This window comes from Tachypleus tridentatus, chromosome 2, assembly GCF_004210375.1.
Source record: "Tachypleus tridentatus isolate NWPU-2018 chromosome 2, ASM421037v1, whole genome shotgun sequence".
In the NCBI taxonomy this organism is placed as follows: domain Eukaryota; kingdom Metazoa; phylum Arthropoda; class Merostomata; order Xiphosura; family Limulidae; genus Tachypleus; species Tachypleus tridentatus.
The window spans coordinates 63,715,787-63,738,161 of NC_134826.1; the positions used below are offsets into that span (position 1 = coordinate 63,715,787).

Here is a 22,375-nt window from a genome sequence, read left to right on the forward strand (position 1 = left end):
AACTAGCTTCATCATGTATGAGGTATCTGTCTAGTTCGCATAGAAATTCATTTTTCATCCAATTCTTATTAAAGTACATTATTATACTATGTAGGAGTCTATCTGGTATGGTTGGTATGTTCGAATATTTGTGAATGAACTGAGATGATATAGTTCTTGGAACTATGTATGCAGTTGTGAGAAGTGTGTTTTCGATTGTTTGTAGTTTGGTTTTAATTATTTTATTGCTTACAGTTATCCATGATGGAGCTGCATAATTTTGAATCATAGGTCAGACCTAAAAATTTTGCCGATGGGGCAGTGTGGAGTAGTATGCCATTCATATATATTTCTGGCTGTTGTTTTTTGTGTTTTGTCAATTTCATAAAGACTACGAGTTGTATTTTTGCTGTTTTTATTTTTATTCTATATTTTTGACAGCATTCACTTATTCTATTTAGTTACAGTTGTATGTTAGTAGCAACTATCGTGGGTGTTGCGGCACGTTTCCAGACTGCCACATCATCTGCGAACTGTGAAGAGAATCCATGATTCGGATTCTTCAGTGGCATGTTGTTTACATACATGATGAAGAGTATAGGGCTAACCACCCCTCCCTGAGGGACACCAGCTTCAGGAGTGAAGTATTCAGAAAATGTTCCTTCCTATTTTCCAAAAAGTTAGATAACCAGCGAATAATTCCTCGCGGTAGTTCCATTTCATTCATTCGGAACCTTAGACCATCGTGCCATACAGTGTCGAATGCTTTCTCGATATTAAGGAAGCAATTTCTAGTTCTTTGAGGAGAGAAGTTTGGTTTGAATTTCGCGCAAAGCTACACGAGGGCTATCTGCACTAGTCGTCATAATTTAGCACTGTAAGAGTAGAGGGAAGACAACAAATCATCATCACCCATCATCTACTCTCGGGCTACTGTTTTCCCAACAAATAGTGGGATTTACCATAACTGTATAATGTTTCCATTGTTGAAAGGGCAAGCATGTTTGACGTGACAGGGATTCGAACCTGCGACCCTCAGATTACGAGTCGAGTGCCTTAACCACCTGGCCATGCCGGACCTAGAAGAGAGGTTTTCAGAACTATGTTCACCATGTATGTGGTATCTACCGAGATCACACGGTAAATCATTTTTATGCCCATTTTTAGCAAAATAATTTAGTGTATTATGCAAGAATTTATCGGATAATGTTTCTAAGTTTGCTTATTTATTTATGTACGAATGCTGATGAAGTGCTGCGCGGTACTTTATATGATGTGATGATGACAGAATTTTGTATTTTCTGCAGTTTGTGTAGTTTTTGTGTTATTTTTAACCAGGCTGGACATGCGTATTCTATAATGAGTTAATGTATGTTTTGTAGATCTTTATTATATTATCTGGATAAGTGCATTGATTTTTACCCGATAGGCTTTTTGCATAATTTCTTCATTTCCAGATTGTAGTCACCAGTGTACTGTTATCTGGTATCGTAGGCTAAGCCTAAGAATTTTGCCAAGTAGCAGTCTCTAAAAGGTATCCGTTCATGTATAACTTAGGTGGATCTCTTTTTAGTTTACTTAATCTTGTGCATAGTATTACTTGGTTTTTCGGAATGTTTATTTTTATTCTTTTTTTTTTGACAGTATTCCTCTAAGTTGTTTAGAACTGGATTAAGGTTTGTTGCATATATTGCAAGCATATGTGACGCAAAACCAAAGTTTAGGTCCGATAGTGGCATATTACCCACGTACGTGATAAATAAGACAGGGCTAACTACCGTGATGACGAGAAAACCCACTTGTAGAGAAAATTATATATTTATAAACGGCTGGCATGGATAGAGAAGGCACTAGCAGAGGAGCGAACAACGTTTCTACCTTATTCAGTCATCGTCTGGTTCACAAAGAATGAAAGGGTTACTGACCGGTAGCTCACCACATGCTTGAAGGCGGTTGTGCAATTGAGTGTAGGAATGTAGATGGCGTGCGTAGATACTGGATATATTTATTAATATAGGTATAAAAGTGTTCCTGTCTCATTATAGCCTTATTTCCTGAATAGTGGTGTCTGTTTACATTAATGACAAATAACATTGGAGATGCAAAACAAGAAGAACAACATGCAAATTAGAAATTATTTATCTGATTATTTAATTAAGTATATGACATTTGTGTTTGTCACAGAAGAAATTATACTTTTAAGTAAATAGCTTAATACTTCATTATACCACAAAATATTTTATGAATGTAATCCGAAGTTTTTATTGGAGTTGTTGGGCTCGTGCCGTGGAGTGGCTCCACTGTGACGTCATCGTCTGGATCAACAAAATAAACGAAGGAGCTTCTTTCACGTCGTCTTTGAGCTTCATCATTTGGAACAAGAAATCGATGAAACTTTAACATCGAAGTTGTAATCACTGACTCTTTTACTTCCAGTTTGTTACTTGAATGACGTCACATAGAAACAAAACTCAGCTCTTAATATGCTAGTTTTATCCCAATGTATAGTGAAAAACGTTGACTGACAATTGTATTGTTAGTATATTAACCAAATGGTTTCCCTTTCATTGTCAAAAATCCTAACAATATAAGAATAGTAAAATAATTTACAAAAGACATTTGAAAGTCACATGGGAAAGGAGACTCATGTTATTTGTGTCTCATTCAGACGTTGTTTATTTTTGGTGCTTGATATTTTAGAAAGACGTACCGAACATAAACTACATTATCTACTCATTGTTGCTGGATATAGTCCATTACTCCAGATGGACAGCAAGTCTGCAACAAGAACCAGAATAGTACCTTTTATTGGAGTGGCCTGGATCCATTCTCCTGACTTAGTCTTCACCTGCAAGATAGTAGCATTGTGAAACGTCCAAAGTAAGTATATCACAATAGTACTATTAAATCGATTCTTAGAATACTTAAATATTCAACTCACGAGTACCTGTTACTATGGTTACTATAAATCACATAAAGACTGCTGGCCAAAATCTTAAGGCCAATGAACATAAAGAAAAAATATACATTTTGCGTTGTTAGACTCAACCACTTATTTGAGTAGAGCTTTGAAAGATGAAAATAAGAACAGGGAAAATAAAAATGAAAAAACTTTTTCAACATTTAATATAAAATGCGAACACTATGAAGAAGCCTAAACACAAGCTGGTGAAAAGTTTAAAACCATACTGAAACGAAGAGTTAATTGATAAACACCTAAAGAAATTTAGTTATTCGTGTTCAAGCATTAGAGTTGTCAACATCTCCCACTGACATCTTCTCTGTTACATTGGGTAAAAACATTGCAAAGGCTAAAAAGTTGACAGAATTTGAACGTGGCAGAATCGTCGAATTGCAAAAGCAAGATCTTTCTCAACGTGCTATCCCTGGTGAGATTGGGTGTAGTAAAATTCTTGTTGCAAATCTCTTAAAAGACCCTAGGGGTACAAAACGAGAATTTTAAGTGTTCGGCTCAAGAACTTTTCGCCGGCGTTGAGCAGAAAAATTCGACGGGTTGTCCGGCAAGACACCAGCCGATCGTCGAACCAGATTAAGGCCCTTACGGACGCAGAATGCAGCTCAAGAACAATAAGACAGCATCTACGGTTAAACTTTGCTCAGAAGCACTAAACATGGGACGTAGAAAAGTGGAAGAAGATTGTGTTGTCTGATGAGAAAAAATTTAACCTGGATGATCCAGATGGCTTCCAACGTTACTGGCATTATAAGGATATCCCACCAGAGACATTTTCTACACGACACAGTGGAGGATGTTTCATTATGATCTTAGGTGCTTTCTCCTTCCATGGAACAATGGAGCTTCAGGTTATACAGGGGAGTCAAACAGCAGCTGGCTGCATTGGCATGTTCGAGTCAGCATTCTTATTGACTGAAGGCCCTTGCTTATGTGAAAATGACTGGATCTCTCAGCAAAACAACGCTGCAATCCGCAATGCCCGCAACACAAAGGAATTTTTAATGGCGAATAACTTGATTCCTTTAGACCATCCAGCGTGTTCGCTCGAACTGAACTCCATTGAAAATGATTAGGGGTGGATGGCAAGGGAAGTCTATAGAATTGGACGTCAATTCCAAACAGTGCATGATTTTTGTGAAACCATTTTCACCACCTGGAATAACGTTCCAGCCAGCCTTTTGCAAACGCTTATATCAACCATACCAAATCGAATGTTTGCAGTCATTCGCAATGACGGCTGTGCAACTCACTACTGAGACCTCTTGTTGGGCATTTTCTACCTTGTTTAGGACTTTTTTTTGGTATGGTCTTAAACTTTTGACCAGCTAGTATTAAGGCCAATTTCATAGTGTTCATATTTACCCTATTAAAAACTAAAAAGTTTTTTATTTTTATTTTCTTTTTTCTTATTTTCATCTTTTGAGTCTAACAATGCAAAATGAATATATTTTTATGTTCATTGGTCTTAAGATTTTGGCCAGCAGTATATATAAGCACACAGGTCTAGAATCGCAACAAGAATTATGGTTTCGTTTGTTTCAAAATAAAAATGCCAAATGCGCAATGCAAACGTCGGGGTTCTGGGACCAAATTCTAGCTTTAATAGTCTACATGTCTGTCGTTGATCTAACGAGAGACACAACAGAAGAGAACAAGTCACGGTCTTTATTATGTCTCCATCTTTAGGTCTATAGATGATCTTACAAGGACTTCGCCCGATAGGGTCGGAAAAACAAAATAATGAACGCTAAGCCTCTCGAGGAAACTGTTTGTTTGTAAGTTGACCAACTGACCCTAAGAAATGTTTATTTCCATGGTGTGGATATTTTCAGCTCAGTTCATGTGATGCCCTTTGACGTGTTTAAAGTAACGGACTGAATATTTGGAAAGTGTGGACCATTTCTTTTACAGCTGACCTGTCTTGTGAACTAATAATGTAATATTAAGTGAAATAGTTGAGTTTCTATATAATTTAATCAACTTCAACAGAACACAAACAGCTTGTATACAATTATAATACATATGTAATTTTTGTCTCAGTATCCTCACCTCCATTCCACCACTATCGTCTTGAAACAAGAAAGTTATGGTTCCAAAATCTGTATGTTCTCCAAAACGAGCAACATGAGGATTTTTCACATCTCCCACAGGAGGATAATACAACATTCGGAAGGATACATCTTTTGTATTTCGTCGGTGTTTGTGACGTTTCAAGAAGAAATCTTCCTCTACACCTGTAGTTAATGTGTAAGAAATGTCAAAATAGGGAACTATTAATAATAAAACGTACTCAATTTCTTCGTTTCAATCTTCTGAAGATTGTACTGAAGACAAAAAAAAATAGAATGTGGGCAAATTTTCATAAAAGTGCGATGACAAATTAGATCTACAGATCCAGATCTGAGAAGAATGTTAATAAAATCATTTAAAATGTACATAAAACAAAGACATCAACAAACTTAATGGATGTTTCTCAAAGATCAGGAACTGAATTAGTTAACTCACCTAATGCTATTGCCAGAACTTTCAAGAAACGTTCAGCTAAAGTCAGATTGAATGAAATACATTCATGACATGCTTGTCTCAATCCCGGTGCGTGTTCTTCAGATGGAAAACAAGAATTTTCATTTCTTACTGCGAAAGACTCTTTTATCTCATACTGGACATCTGGGTGGAGACTAAGGTGTAAAAAAATTATATTTATCTTTTACAGTTTTCTACATTTTGAATAATACACCAGGAAAACAGTCGAGTTACTTTGAATTAAGCTGAAAACTACCTTGAGAAATGGAAATAAATACACCTACAGGCCTAAAAACGAATTATATTTGAATTGCTGGTTTAAGAGGAAGTGTAATATTTGCAAGAAAGTTGGATTTTAAAAGCTAACAATCTGGAAACATTCACCTAAATATCAAAATATTATTTAAACCAGGTTTATGTATGGATATTATTGTTTAAAGAAATTGTTATAGTCTGAGAAAAGCAAGTTATAATCTATGAATTCGGATGGAGGGAATAATTTAAAATTAAACATAAGAAATAACTTGAAACTTTATGTCGTTACATTGCAAGATCTATGTACCAAAACTGTTGGTTATTAAGAGCAAAGCTACACAATTAGCTATCTCTGCTGTATTGACCATACTACGGGTATCGAAACTCTTTTTTTAGCATTGTAATACTTCGGATATTCTGTGAACCACTAACGGGGAGAAGGAAGGGCACTCCAATTTTTTAGAGATCAGTTAGTTTTCAGTGTCAGAAATTTTATGTTCATATTCCAACATTCCACAACCATTATTAGTGAAGCCTCTGAAAACAAACCGTATAAAGTTAGTCAGGGACAGATGATCTCTGTTTACATAAAAAGTTAGTGACGGAAATATGATCTATATTTACGCAAAAAGTGAGTGACGTTTCGATGATCTGTGTTTGCATAAAAAGTCTGTAAGGGAAAGATAATCTATATTTGCCTATAAAGTTAGTGACGTACATATGACCTTTGTTTACCTATAAACTTAGTGACGTACGGATTATTTTTGTATCCCTTCAGAGTTAGTGACTTACGGATTATCTATGTTTACCTATAAAGTTAGTGATGAACAGATGATTTATGTTTATCTATAAAGTTAGTGATGGAGAGATGATCCATATTTACCAACAAAGGTAATGACGGTCATATGATCTATATTTACTTAAAAGTTAGTGACGAACAGATGATCTATGTTTACAAAAAATGTTAGTGACGTACAGTTGATCTATGTTTACCTACAAATTTAGTGACGGACAGGACATATGATTTGTGTTTACCTATGCAGTTAATGATGTACAGATGTTCTATGTTTACCTATAAAGTTAGTGACGTACAGATGATCTATATTTACCCACATTTGGAGTGTAAACCAATATAAACTTGTCCATGAATATTTTCAGAACGTGTTCGCTGGTAAAAAATACCAACAACACCTTAAAGCACTTTAGAGAAGTTCAAGTAGAGTGGACAAAAATTTAGAGCAGCATACAAGTACTCAAGTAAAGTCCTCAACAATTGACAGCAGCATATAAAAATTCAAGTAAAGCCCACAAACGTTATAACACATTCTAGAGTTGAAATAATGTCCTCCATTATTTAGAGAATATTACTAATCTTCAAGTAGAGACTACAACAATATTCAGCTGTGTATAAGTGTTCAAGTAATGTCCAAAAATATTTGGCATTGTAGTCTTTAAGTACAGACACAACAATTTACAGCAGTGTATTAGTGTTAAGTAAAGACCATAATACTTTACAGGAGTGTACAAGTTTTTAAGTAAAGACTACAAGAAATTAATACAGCATACAAGAGTTCAAGTAAAGTACTCGACAATTCACTGTAGCATACTAGTTTTCAAGTGAAGTCACAAATAACTTGCCGCAGCATACTAGTGTTCATGTAAAGACCACAACAATTTACAGCAACATACAAGTGTTCAAGTAAATTCCTCAAAAATTTACAGCAGCATACGAGCGTTTAAGTCCCGAAATATTTTCAGCAGCATACTAGATCTCAAGTAAAGTCTACAACAATTTAGAGAAGCATACGAGTGTTCAAGTAAAGACATACAGCAGTGCACAAGTATTCAAGTAGAGATTAAAACAGTTTATAGTAGCATACAAATTCAAGTAAATTCCTCAACAATTTACAGAAGCATACTAGTCTTCAAGTAAAGTCCACAACAATATGCAGCAATGTTCATTTAACGTCCAAAACAATTCCCAGAAGTGTTCAAGTGAAGTAAACAAAAATGTACAGTAGTATATTAATGTTTAAGACCACAACAGTTTACAGCAGCATAAAAGTGTTCAAGTAAAGTCCACAACAATTTGGAGAAGTGTACAACTGTTCAAGTTAAGTACACAAAATGTCCAGAAGTAAACAATTGTTTAAGACCACAACAGTTTACAGCAGCATAAAAGTGTTCAAGTAAAGTCCACAATAATTTACAGCAACATACTAGTGTTCAAGATGAACACAACAATTTACAGCAGTGAACAAGTATTCCAGTAAAGTCGACAACAATTTTGAGAAGCATGCAGGTTTTCAAGTAAAGACAACAACAAAAATACAGCAGTGTTAAAGTTTATAAATAAGTGTACAAGTGTTCCAGTAAAGTTTACAATAACATACAGCAGTGTACAAGATTTTTTAAGCGAAGACCACAACAAATTACAACAGCATACAAGTGTTCAAGTGAAGTACTCATCAATTTACAGTAGCATACTAGTGTTCAAGAGAAGTCCCTAATAACTTGCACCTGCATACTAGTCTTCAAGTAAACACCACAACAATTTACAGCAGTGTACAAGTGTTTAAGTAAAATCACAAAAACTTGCTGCAGCATACTAGTGTACAAGTAAAGTATACCACAATTTACAGCACCATACTAGACTTCAAGTCGAGACCACAACAAGTTACAGCTGGTTACAAGTGTTCAAGTAAAGTACACAACAATTTACATAAGTATACATGTATTGAAGTAAATACCACAACAATATACAGTCGTGTGCCGGAGTTGAAGCGATGTCAAACAGTTTACATCACAGTACAAGTGTTTAAGTCAGGCCCACAATTTAAATAAGTATACAAGTGTTCAAGTTCACAACAAATTACAACAGCATACAAGTGTTCAAGTAAAGTCCACAACAATTTACAGCAGCTTACTAGTGTTAAAATAAAGATCACAACAATATACAGTAATGTACAAGTGTTCAAGTAAAGTCCACAACAATTTACAGCCGCATACTGGTGTTCAACTCCACAACAACTCAGAGCAGCATGTTAGTGTTCAACTAATGCCCAAACTTTCATCAGTGTACAATTTGTCCATAACATCGTGAAGTAGTGTAAGAATGTTTTGGTTAGAAATAATTGTTTGGAGATGTCAAGGTTGCGTGATTATGCAAATAATTTATTATGTTTTCCTGTTCTAATGTAACAGTCTCTGATGCACCGAACAACTGCACTAGAACTGATGATGAAATAAATGGTTTCTCTAATGTTGTATTTTAATATTTACGATAGATTTAGATAACTTTGACTGGCATTTTAGGTGTTTAGTAAATGTATCTATCACGACTGACCCGAATGTACAGAGTGTACTCAACTGGCTCGTTGGGTTGTATGGGTTTAATAATATTTTTATGTTTATTTGTGTGAAAGATAAAAAACTGTCCATTTTTTTATTGTGTGTTTAAAACAAAACTAACATTGGCTGATCTGTGTTTTCAAAGATATCCTATATACATAAGAAATCCAAAGATTATCTCAAGTACAGCCGAAATTACACTGTTATAGATGGTTATGTTAATGGAGAGAATGAACAGTAAGTTCAAAAATAATGCAAGATTTGTCTACATTTGTATTGGGAAATAGTTTCATATGTTTGATTATTAGAAGAAATTATGATGTGAGCTATGAGTTAAACCATAATTTAAAAAATAAGTAGATGTAAAAAGAGGCGAAATTCTTTCAGTACTTGATATTGGTTCATTTTAGAATTCAAGGTAGAATACATTAGAATGTTCCTGCGATTGTAAAGTGAATATATCTGGTGTGAGGGTTCGATTCCGCGAGCCGCAGATCGCAAGTCGAGCATTCTAGCCATGCTGTTATAGTTTAAGAACTGGGATGTCATTGCACGAGTCAGCTTAAGGCCATTTGTGCTGATAAATTTTCACATTTATAAAACAAGCGACTTAATATTAACAGAATATTATCAGCCTCATTCCTCTTTAAAGAAATCAGCGATAAGTCTGAAAGCTTATGACGTTAAAAATCGAATTGTGATACCTTAGATGAGTACAACTCGAACAGCCTATTTTGTAGCTCTTTGCTCAACAATGAACAAACTAACACATCAGCGTAACGTATTTAATTTGACGACACTTAAAGATCCGATGCAAAAGAAAATTTGTTTTGAAATTAAGCCCAAAGCTATACAATGGGTCATCTGTGGTCTTCTCACCACTGGAATCTAATTCCGGTTTCTAGCGATGTAAATTCGCAGACATAACGCTGTGCCACTGTGGTGAGAGGCGCAAAAGAAACCAACAACAGATAATACTCTATAGTCTCGAAGTTCTAAGTCTTAAAAATAACAGAAATTTAGCAGTTAATTTTAGTTTCACGTAAACACAAAGGTACAACATGCACTTGTTTTACACTACAACCTCTATACGTCTATTTCGGTTCTTTGGAATAATTTTCTTCTCATATTTGTAGAAGTAAATTGGTCCTTTCCACACAACTGAAGTGCTATCAATTACAATCTGTTCCAACAGTTAAGTCTTCTTAATTTTTTCTCTATTAACATTTTCTCTATTAACCCTATTACAAAATAAACCAACAAAAATTTACTAAAAGGTTTTACGTAGTTACAACGCTAAAATTCGAGGTTCAATTCAGTAAACAAACTGAAGATGGGACTAATATAACAAGAACAGCCTGATAGATAATATGTATCGTGTTTTGCGCGTCAGATAAGAAGTACTGATTTATTTTATATTAATACCATTACGAAAGTGTTATAAGTTGGGCGTGAGGTTCTCATACAGTAGTAAGTTCGTCTTCAGGTCCCCAGTCTTGACGAATAAGTTTCAAATAAATAAATAGTTATTTAACATGTAGCTTGTTGGCTTTTAACTCTTTATATTTCAGCACCTGTTTACCATTTTATACCATTTTCGTCTTGATTCTTTATTATTATATCATTATCTTAATACTATTGTGCAAACAATAATACATAAAAGAGACATGTTGTTGAATAAATCTAAATTATATAAACATATATTATCTATACGTCACTAACTTTTATGTAAACATAGATAATCTGTACGTCACTTTATATGGTTTGTCTTCAGATGTTTCTCTAATAACAGCTATGGAATGTTGGAATATGAACACAAAACGACTGACACTAAAACTGATCTTCACAAAATTGGATTGCCCCTGCCCTTCCCCTCCAGTGGTTTACCAGCAAATCCGAAGACTTAAAACGCTAAAAGCAGAGATTCGATTCCCGTGCTGATGTCGATACAGCAGATATAACCAATTGTGTAGCTTTGTGCTTAATAACAAACAGTTTTGATATAGAGATTTTCCAATGGAATAATATAATTGGTTTCATATTATTTTTTGTTTTAATTTCAAAATATTCTCTCGATCTGATTTCATAGATTTTAAAGATCTCATTTTCAGATCTTTAAGTATATTCATTTCCATTTCTATAGCCAGTTTTCAGGTTAATTTAGAGTTAATCCATAACTTTTCTTGTGTGTTTTTGAAAACATAGAATAAGTATAATTTTTCTACACCTTAAATTGATCCGGATGTCGATCATGAAATCAAAGTTGCTATTGCAGTGACAAATGAAAACTCTTATTTTCCACTTGAAGAACATACACCGGGATTGAAACAGACATGTCTTGAATATATTTCAGCGATTCTGACTTTATCTATCCATTTCCTAAAGGTTATGGTAATAGCTTTAGGTGAGTTATGTACATTTTGAAAGCATTCTTCTCAGATATGGATCTATGGATCCAATTTCTCATCGTACTATATTGAAACTTGACAACATTCCAGTTTCTTTTTTTGTTTGTTTTCAGTAATTATAATTACGTGCAAAAAATATTTTAAAAGATTAGAATAAAATAATTGTGCACATTTTATTATTCTTGTCTTTATATTTTAATGTAATAAATAGTTCCCTATTTGCACATTTATTTCACATTAAAATCAGGTGTAGCTGAAGATTTCTTCTTGATACCAAGAAGTTAAAAGTGGATCATTCCGAATGTTGTATTATCCTCCTGTGGGAGATATAAAAAATCGTAATATTGCTCGTGTTGGAGAACATACAGATTTGGAAACATAACGTTCTTGTCCAAGATGATTCTGGGGGAATTGAGGTGAGGATACTTTGAAAAATTATACAAAAGTCATTTTGTTATGATTTTATAGATTTTGTTTCTTTTATAATGAAGTTGATGAATCATATGAAAACAAAACAGTTTTACCTAATATTGCATTCTTAATTCGAAATGCAGGTTAGGTTAAGGTTGCTCTATAAGAAATGGTCCACACTTATCAAAAATACATCCCTTTTTAAAGGTTGGTTCTCCTTGTATCTGCACACCTGAAAGTGTAAACGTTAATTTGTTAAGTTAAAATGAAGGGAAAAAAATCTTTCACCTCAAAGACCAGGCAATACACTGAGTTTCAATTAATATTTAATAAAATATTAATCTTCACCATGTTTTATACCGACTAAGGATCTCCCGCTAGTACCGCAATGAGTCTTCGGATTTACAACGCTAATATTAGGAGTTCGATTCCCCTCGATGGACTCAGCATTTAGCCTGATGTAGCTTTGCTATAATAAAACACAAAATTCCATTTAAGGTTTTGTTTGTTGTATCTCGACAAAGGACATCATAAACACTAAGCAATGGCGAACAAGAGAGAATGAATAATTGAAATAGTGTTATACGCATTTCTTACAAAAAAATTTCTCCTGGACCAGTAACTAATAATATAATTTATTGTGAATGTAATATGACACATTCGTTACTATTACAGGATATTAATAAACAAATTGTTCACTTACCGATTTCTTGCATATCAATTATAGAAATGTTTTCCATTATTAACAAACACGTTTATTTCCAGTTCGAACATTTTGCTTATCTCTAGACTGTGTTACAATCAGGTTGCTCAGTGGCCTGTGTTACAATCAGGTTGCTCAGTGGCCTGTGTTACAGTATTAACGCTGTAAATCAATGTATTCCCTAAATTGTCGATTGTAACTGCCTTAAATAGGTGATTGACTTATCTCTAGTAACAGTTTCTCAAGCTAGAGGGCAGTAAAACGTTTAATTTCGTCGCTTTCCTCGTGATTTGATTTCCTTCCAAATGATACGATATGTATCAATTCTAGATCATATCGCACAAGAGCACTGTCGTAATTGGTCAATCCAAAGATCAGAGTTCTTGTATTGCTGTGACGAGAATAACAGTGCAAATAAGACTTATTGATTTGAGAGTTTGTAAAAGTTTTTGGTTTAATTTACAAAGTAAATAGAATCCATTGTATTATGATCAGCTGTTATAGCAATATTTAATATGTACAGCAGTATTCGATCAGTTTATCTCAAGCAACAATTTAGTGTGTGTTTAGATTTTATGGAGACATCCAAATAAAGCAGGTAGAAGACGTAAATTACATAGTTATAAAGCAGCAAAGTTAATATACGGGATTATTTATACACATCTAAATAGGTTAATATAAATCATGCTAAATATTTACTTTTATAACATGTTTACAGGGATATATATCTTTATATATATATATTTCAACTTTCGTAATAAAATTATTTATTTCATGTATTGTTTTAAACTAGAGTGACTAAAAATCAGTAGAAAAGCTACTAAAATATCGAAATTAAACATATAAGGAATTAGATAGACTATTACGAAGATGATGGCGCTTTGAGAGGTTATCAAAAGTTTATTCACAAGACTTGGAGCCATGTTTATACACGTAGGTGTGAACTATACAGGGATGAGTGAGTCAAAGGAACTCAGTTATAAGTTCAAGGGGTTGATAAAATCAGTTAAAGATAATGCCAAATAATAACTGAATATGAATTTTCAATCGATCACTAGGGTTAAATCTAGGCTTAAATTAATATATAAGAATGTGAAGGTTAGCTGGGTAGTGGGATTAGTTCAGTAGGGGGCCCTGAATGGTCAGGTGAGTTAAGACGTTCGACTCGTAATCCGATGTCAAGGGTTCGCATCTCCGTCGCACAAAACATGCTCGTCCTTTCAGCCGTCAATTCCACTATTCGTTGGTAAAAGAGTAGCCCAAGAGTTGGCAGTGGGTGATGATGACCAGCTGCCTACCCTTTAGTCTTACACTGCAAAATTAGGGATGTTTGCGGACTTATAACGCTGGAAACTGTGTTTCGGTACTTGTGGTGGGAAGAGTACAGCTAATTTATCAGATAGAACAGTGACTTGATGGATGAAACAAAGGGTTTTATAAATGGTGTTTACTCAAACTCGATTAATATCAAAAGTGGGGTACCTCAGGTGTTAGTGTTAAGGTTACTGCTCTTTTTGATTTAAATTAGTAAAATAAATGATGGAATGGCCAATAAATTACTTGAATTTATAATGATGTTAACGTCTTTGGTGTTGCTGGCTGTGAAGAGAATGTTGCTTCTTTACAAACGGATTTAGATCATTTAGTGAGTTGTACAAATAAATGGAAGCTGGGTTTTAATTATGATAAATTCAAGATGTACTATGTGGATTTTAATACTTTAATTATAAGTAAAATTTTGATGGAAATAACCTTAACTGTATCATGAGAAAAATGGTGCAATGCTTGATCAGTTTTTCTAAGAAATGTGATAGGATAAACATGATTTTAGGTTGTATATATAGAAATACTGAATACAAGTGTAAATAATTTTATTATAAAGATTAATGATTAGTTTACATTTGAAATATTGTGTTCAGTCTTGGGATCATTACCTTAGGAAAGACATTGAATTGTTGAAAAGGTTTCAGAAGAGTGTTAATAAAATGGTACTTCGAATGGAGGGGTTGTCATGTGAGTGATAGTTTGTTTTGAATTTCGCGCAAAGCTACACGAGGGCCATCTACGCTAGCCGTCCCGAATTTAACAGTGTAAGACTAGAGGGAAGGCAGCTAGCTAGTCATCACCACCGACCGCCAACTCTGGGGTTACTCTTTTCTCAAAGAATAGTGGGATTGAAGGTCATATTATAAAGACCCCACTGCTGAAATGGCGAGAATGTTTTATGTGATGGGGATTCGAATCAGCGACTTTCGGATTACGAGTAAAGTGCATTATACACCCAGCCATGTCGGGCCCGACAAGGTGTTAAGGTTGGAGTTAGAGGGGATCTGAATTACATTTTTAAGATTGTAAAAGGAATTGATGATGTTGATGAATCAAATTTTTCGTACCTAACATCGATAATTATAGAACTATGGGATACAAATGTAGATTTAGTCAAGGTAGAATCTGTTTTACCTGAAGACAATTTTATTTTTTCTAACAGGATGGTTGCCTTGTGGAATGGGTTAACTTCAAATATTTTAAAAACAATACATTTGAGTGAGTTTAAAAGAAATCTTGATAAATACATAAATGATAATATATTTTTTGAAGTTAATAGTTTTAGTTTGGCTTAGAGGATGAAACAACCGAAATGTACCAATAGCTTACTTGTTGTCCCTAAACTTTACGTTAATCAACATTTTTTTAAATATTGTTTACTGTGCAATGTCGTTGATTTTTTCACATACGATGACATACGAACCAGACCACGTAGTAATTAATATTATAGCGGCCTAGTATCTAAAATTACTTTTCATCTTCTGGAGTCGTGAAAAAAGAAAAATAACATGGTGAGTTTTTACGGGTAGTGAAATCAATATAAAGTGAGAATCATTATTAGTCTAAATCTCTGACTTTTCGGAAACCATGAGAAAAAAAAAAAAGATCGACATCGCCTCTCGTTTTGGAATGCGTTTACTTCTGTGTAAGTTGATGTGACTGTGGTTTCATTTACCGACACTGGTGCAGCTTATCAGTGGTACGAATCCACTGTATTTACGTATTCGTACACCATACCACTTCAACGGAACACAAGTTCATGTATCATGGGGCAAGCTATAAACAATTTATTTGTTTTTCTTTTAGACCTTAATCCCAGTTGTTAGTCGAAAGCCCTAACAATCACGTCAGCCGCAATAATAACCAATCTTAAGACGAGAGCAGAGGAAGAAACTAAAATTTAATTTAAAATATTTTTTACATCGAATAACGACTGTTAAAATTGTGAAATTGAGAAAAATGCAATGGAACCTATAATGGTAATAATAATAAATAAATAATAAGAAAAATACGTGTCATATTTTATGTGGATCGGTGTGAATATAAAGCTTATATTTATATTTCCGTTTTTTATATGTTTGTTTTTGAATTTCGCACAAAGCTACTCGGGGGCTATTTGTGCTAGCCGTCCCTAATTTAGCAGTGTAAGACTAGAGGGAAGGCAGCTAGTCATCACCACCCACCGCCAACTCTTGGGCTGCTCTTTTACCAACGAAAAGTGGGATTGACCGTCACATTATACGCCCCCATGGCTGGGAGGGCGAGCATGTTTAGAGCGACGCGGGCACGAACCCGCGACCCTCGGATTACGAGTCGCACGCCTTACGCGCTTGGCCATGCCAGGCCTCCGTTTTTTTATAACAAAAATACAAGCAAAATCAGAGCCCTCTCTTGCAATTTTTAAAACACTGACGTGCTTAGGAAATCTTTACGGTATCGACATGAAGCCCCTAGCGGCACAACAGTAAGTTGTTGGATTAATAACGCTAAAAACCGCGTTTCGATGCTCGTTTTGAGAGGAGAGACAATCAATTATGTAGCTTTGCGCTTACCTGAAAACAGACAAAATATCCACATGAGGCTGAACAGCGGCATGCCTGTGGACTTATGACGCTGGAAACCAGGTTTCGATATACGCGATGGAAAAAAACAACTGGTATTCTCCTTCCTAGCTTTGTGTTGAACTCAAAGCAATCAAACACAAAAAATGTGCACATTAAAAATACTATAGATTAGTTGCAATTTGACTTTTAATTCACTCATCGCAGTCCTCCCCTACCCTCCCAGTAGTATGTTCTGTAAATATTGGTTTAGGCAATAAGTACCACACAGGGAGACAGATGGACAACGTTTGTCAATACAGATATCAACATCATGTTTCTTTCTTACCTCCTTCTATACACTTGCAGGATAAAATAAATTTTATGAAATTTGTTTTTGTATAGTTTTCATCCACGTAGATTTCAGGTATGCTCAGATATTTTACTCTGTTCAGCATTTAAATACTTTCTTATTGTTAAATAATTATCTTATCTTTATATAGTTCACTAATGGTGGGGTCTGCATGTCGTATCATGCGAAGTCATTTTGCTATTCCGTGTTACAACGCCCAGCGTAAATAATTGACCCAAAGATAAGTGAAAGCATAGAATTTTCTACGTACGACACATTTTGGACTCCAATGGAAAATCATTGGGAATAACAACAGTATTTGTTTTTTTTATATTTTTATTTACATGTTTTGTGTAATTTTTATGCCATTCGAAAACCTCGAACTATTACACGTAAAAAAAAACCCATACGCCATTCTGTAAATAAATATTTGTTGTTTTTTTTTGTTATTTTGAATTAAGCACAAAGCTACACAATTGGTTATCTGTGCTCTTCCCACCACGGATATCGAAACCTGGATTTTAGTATTGTAAGTCCGCAGACATACCGCTGAGCCACTGGGGGCGGTGGCAAATACAAACAGAACATACAAACCTTGCTGGTAATTCTAGGGTTAATTATTTGACAGAATCAGTACAACAAAGAAAAGCTCAGTGGATGAAAATTATTTCTCTATTAAGGTTTTATTATAAAATATTATTTCTAGCCCATGAGACCTTCTCCTGACGGAAGTGAGAATAAATTTTTAAAAGTTACTTCATATTTCTGTCAACAAAAGTTTGTTTGTTTTTGAATTTCGCTAAAAGCTGCACGAACGTTATCTGTGCTCGTCATCCCTAATTCATCACTGTTGGACTAGAGGGATTGCCGCTTGTCATCATCACCCACCGCCAACTCTTGGGCTACTCTTTTACCAACGAATAGAGAGATTGACAACCACACAATAATGCCCCCACGACTGAAAGGGCGAGAATGTTTGGTGTGATTGGGATTCGAACCCGCGACCCTTGGATTACGAGTCAAGTACCTCAACCATGATAAACGCATCAATCGAAAATGTATTTTGTAGAAAAAACTTTAAAGTTCAAGTGTGATACATGTTATAAAATTTTGTAATAAAGACTTGATCTTTCCTTATTTTAAGGATCGTGAGCCTCACTACAAAATTTATGAGAGAAATTAAATTTTTAACAATGAATACCCTAAAAAATCATGACCACTAAAACAGAAGTGATTACAAAAGCATTCAACAAACACGTGGATGTTTACTTGACTTATAGTGGCCCGTTATCTTCGTTATTTGGTCCTGTCGTACGAAAATACGTGTTTCAAGGATTTTAAACAGTTTCGTTTCAAATATTACACTAGCAGTGCGTAGCTAGGGTTTTCAGCGCCCAGGGACAAAGTCTGTTTTCGCGCTCCCTCCTGAGAACATGTAAGCCATAATTCCTAATTATGTGACATCAAATTGGCGACCCCCCCCCCCGAAGTTGCCACTGTACTACGCCCTAGAGTGTCAGCTCAAAGGTAATATTTGCTAAATTCAAGCACAGGCTCATTTAATATAGATTTTACTTGTTTACAAGGACACTTCACGACAAACATGTTAAATAAAACTGCAAGAAAGCATTTTCTGGACACAGTAGTTATTTATTTTCTAAGGCGTTATTTAAATATTTTCTTTTCTTAGAATTGCCTGTATACGGTATTGGTTGATTTTCGACCTAAAAGTATTACGGAAATACAAGAGCTTGCTTCTTCTTTAATGGTATTAGGGTATGTTCGTAATTATATATCCAGGATGGTCAGTTGCAAGAAACCTCTTCCTCTACCCCTAACTTCAATTCCCAGCTACTATTATGATGAAGTTGTGGTGCCTGATGGCCAGAGTAACCCACACTTTCTCCGGCCCCTTTCAGGGCAGTGTTCATATATTGTCTACAATGGTCCAATTTTTTTTAAATATAATTATATAGAAATATTTATAAAATATATATATAAAACTAAACATCTAGTGTTTGGTGGCCGGCTTTATTTATCTTCATTGGAGAGAGATTTGGTTTAAATTTAGCGCAAAGCTACATGAGGGATACAAGTGTTCAACAACTTAGCCGCAGTGCATAAAAGAGCGGAATGGAAGTTGGGTGAAGACGTTCGACCAGTAATCTGAAGAACACGTGTTCGAATCCCCATCGAACAAATGTACTCGCCCTTTCAGCAGTGCGGGCGTTATAATGTGACGGTCAATCCCAATATTCGTTGGAAAAGAGTAGCCCAAGAGTCGGCAGTGGGTAATAATGACTAGCTGCCTTCCCTCTATCCTTTACTGCAAAATTATGAACAGCTAGCGCAGATAGCCTTCGTGTAGCTTTGTGCGAAATTAAAAAAAAAACAGTTTCACAAGAGTTAAATTAAGATAGACAACAATTTACAGCAGTGAACAAGTGTCATGTAAAATCCATAAAAATTTAAAGCAATGTTAAAGTGTTCATGTAAAAACTGCAACAATTTACAAAAGTTTACAAGTGTTCAAGTAACGTTCAAAACAATTTACAGCAGCATACTTGCGTTCATGTAAAAACCACAACAATTTCCAGGAGCATAGAAGTGTTTATGTAAAATCCACAACAATTTTCAGGAGCATAGAAGTGTTCAAGTAAAAACCACAACAATTTAGAGCAGTACACTAGTGTTCAAGAATTACCACAACAATATACAGCAGCTTACTGGTCTTAAAGTAAAGACCACAACAATTTACACCAGTGTACTAGGGTTGAAGTGAAGTAAAAAGCAATTTACAGCAGCATACTAGCCTTCAAGTAAATACTTAAGACAGAATATATACAATATACAGAATTATACAAATGTTCAACTAAAGTCCACAACAATTTATAGCAGTGTATAAATGTTAAAGTCCCCGAGTACTTAAAGCAGCGTGCTAATGTTCAAGTAAAGTCCACAACAATTTACAGCAGAGTACAAGTGTTAAAGTTCACAACGATTTATAGCAACATACAATTCTTCAAGTAAAGTCCACAACAATTTACAGAACATACTAATGTTCAAGTTAAGACTACAACAATTCAGAAGCATTCTACTCTTGAAATAAAGACGGAAAAAAATTATACAGCAGAGTACTATTGTTAAAGAAAAGAACAAATAATATACAGCAGTGTTTACGTGTTCACGTAATGTCGAAAACAACTTACAGCAGCATACTAGTATTCAAATAAAGTCCACAACAGTTTACAGCACCATACTCGTGTTCAAGTCCACAAGAACAACTCAGAGCAGCATGCAAGAGATCAAGCAAAGTCCACAACAATTTACAACAGTATATTAGTGTACAAGTATAGATCCAAACAATTGACAGCAGTGTACAAGAGTTCAAGTAAAAAACCACAAAAATATACAATACTGTACAAGTGTTCAAATAAGGTCCACAACAATTTACAGAAGTACACAAGTGCTCAAGTAAACAACAAATTACAACTGCATACAAGTGTTCAAATAAAGTCCACAACAATTTACAGCAGAATCCCAGTCTTCATTTAAGGACGCACCAACTTTCATCAGTGTGCTAGTGTAAATATAAAGATCAAGAAAATTTACATGAATGTACTAGTGTTCAAGTAAAGTCCACAACAAATTTCAGCAGCATATAAGTGTTTCAGTAAAGACTAAAAAATATTGCAAATGTGTAGAAGGGTTCAAGTAAAGACCACAACAATTTTCACCAATGTACAAGAGTTAATGTAAAGTCCAAAACAACTTACCACAGTGTGGAAGTGTTCAAGTAAAAACTACAACAACTTACAGGAGTGTAAAAGTGTTCCAATAAAGATCACTACAATTTTCAGCAGCATACAAGCGTTCAAGTAAAGACCACAACAATTTACAGCAGTGTGCAAGTATTAAAAAAAAACACAATAATTTTCAACAGTGTACGAGTAATGTCCAAAAGAATTCACAGCAGCATTATAATTTTCAAGTAAAGGCCACCACAATTTACAACAGCATACTTTTCTTCAAATAAAGACCACTAAAATTTACAGCATTGTAAAGTGTTCAAGTAAAGACAACGACAATTTAAAACAGGGTAAAAGAGTTAAAGTAAAGACCACAACAATTTAAAACAGTATTCTTTTCTTCAAGTAAAGACCACTAGAACTTACAGCATTGTAAATTGTTCAAGTAAAGTCCAAAACAACATAGAGCAGCATACTAGTGTTTAAGCAAAGTACACAACAGTTTACAACAGCATACTTGTGTTCAAGTACAAAACAATTTAAATTAGCATGCAAGTGTGCAAGTAAATTCCACAACAATTTACAGCAGCACATTTGCTTGAAGTAAAGACCCAACAATTTATAGCAATGTACTAGTGTTAATGTGAGGACTATAACAATTTACAAGAGAGTACAAGTGTTCAAGTAAAGCCCACAATAATTTACATAAGTGTACAAGTGTTAAATTGAGGACTACAATAAATAACAACAGCATAAAAATGTTCAAATAAACTCTAAAACAATTTACAGCAGCATACTAGTCTTCAAGTAAAGACACAACAATTTACAGCAGTGTACTAGTGTTAATGTAAAGACCAAAACAATTTACAGCAGTGTTCAAGTGATCAAGTAAAGTCCACAACAATTTAAAGCAGCATACTAGTGTTCAACTAAAGCCCACAACAATTTACAGCAGCATACTAGTCGTCAAGTGAAGAACACAATAATTTACCGAAACATAGATGTGTTCAAGCCCACAATAAATTACAAGAGCATTAAAGTGCTCAAGTAAAGTACACAACAATTTACTGCAGCCTACTAGTTTGGAAGTAAAGATACAACAGTTTACACCAGTGTTCTAGTGTCCAAGTAAACCCAAAACATTTTACAACAGCATACTAGTCTTCAAGTAATGAGCACAATAATTTAAAGCAGTGTTGAAGTGTTCAAGTAAAATTCACAACGAGTTACAGCAGTTTAGAAGTGTTCAAGTCACGTCAAGCTGTTTGTTTCTGGCTTTATTTCCTGATTAGTTGTGTATCTTCACAGATGTAAAACAAAAACACCAGGCAAATTTGAAATTATATATCCAGTGGCGGCGCCAGGATATTTTCGTTGGGGGGCTGAGGGAGGCTGAGGTAAACTGTGGAGGGGCTTCCCAAAATGCCATCAATATGAAGTACAGATGGTAAATTATAATAATGTAAATACCAAGGTACATTTCAGAAAGGTGTACTAGTTTGAACAGCGTTTTCAATACAGTTTTCATTGGAAACTCATACTCTGATTAATAAATCATTATTAGAAATTAGAAATAATCTGTTTATAAAAATAAGCGTATATGTAAAAGAGGAAGTGTTTTTCATATTTTATGAATATATGTAGGAAACAATATTGGGGGAATGAGGGAGCCTGGCTCATTTTGGGGGGGGCTCAAGCCCCCCTTGTCGCCGCCACTGAAAATATCTGATTATTTTATTTAAGTATGATGAAATTTGTGGTTGTCACAGAAGAAATTATACATTTAAGTAAATAGCTTAAT

At 34.6% G+C, this 22,375-nt stretch overlaps 1 protein-coding gene and 1 long non-coding RNA gene across 2 annotated transcripts in view; one reads left to right on the forward strand and one right to left on the reverse strand.

The window, feature by feature from the left end:
• Positions 1-2,102: 2,102 nt before the first annotated feature.
• The window catches only part of LOC143243992 (putative iron/ascorbate oxidoreductase DDB_G0283291), a 55,850-nt gene continuing 35,577 nt past the window's right edge, over positions 2,103-22,375 (reverse strand). The window contains exon 7 of the mRNA XM_076487904.1: positions 2,103-2,827. Coding sequence (XP_076344019.1) covers positions 2,705-2,827 — 123 coding nt within the window. The 3' untranslated portion in view covers positions 2,103-2,704. The remainder of the gene's footprint in view (positions 2,828-22,375) is intronic.
• LOC143244003 (uncharacterized) overlaps positions 2,721-22,375 on the forward strand; it is a 47,290-nt gene continuing 27,635 nt past the window's right edge. The window contains exon 1 of the long non-coding RNA XR_013024864.1: positions 2,721-2,859. This is a non-coding gene — a long non-coding RNA (uncharacterized LOC143244003). The remainder of the gene's footprint in view (positions 2,860-22,375) is intronic.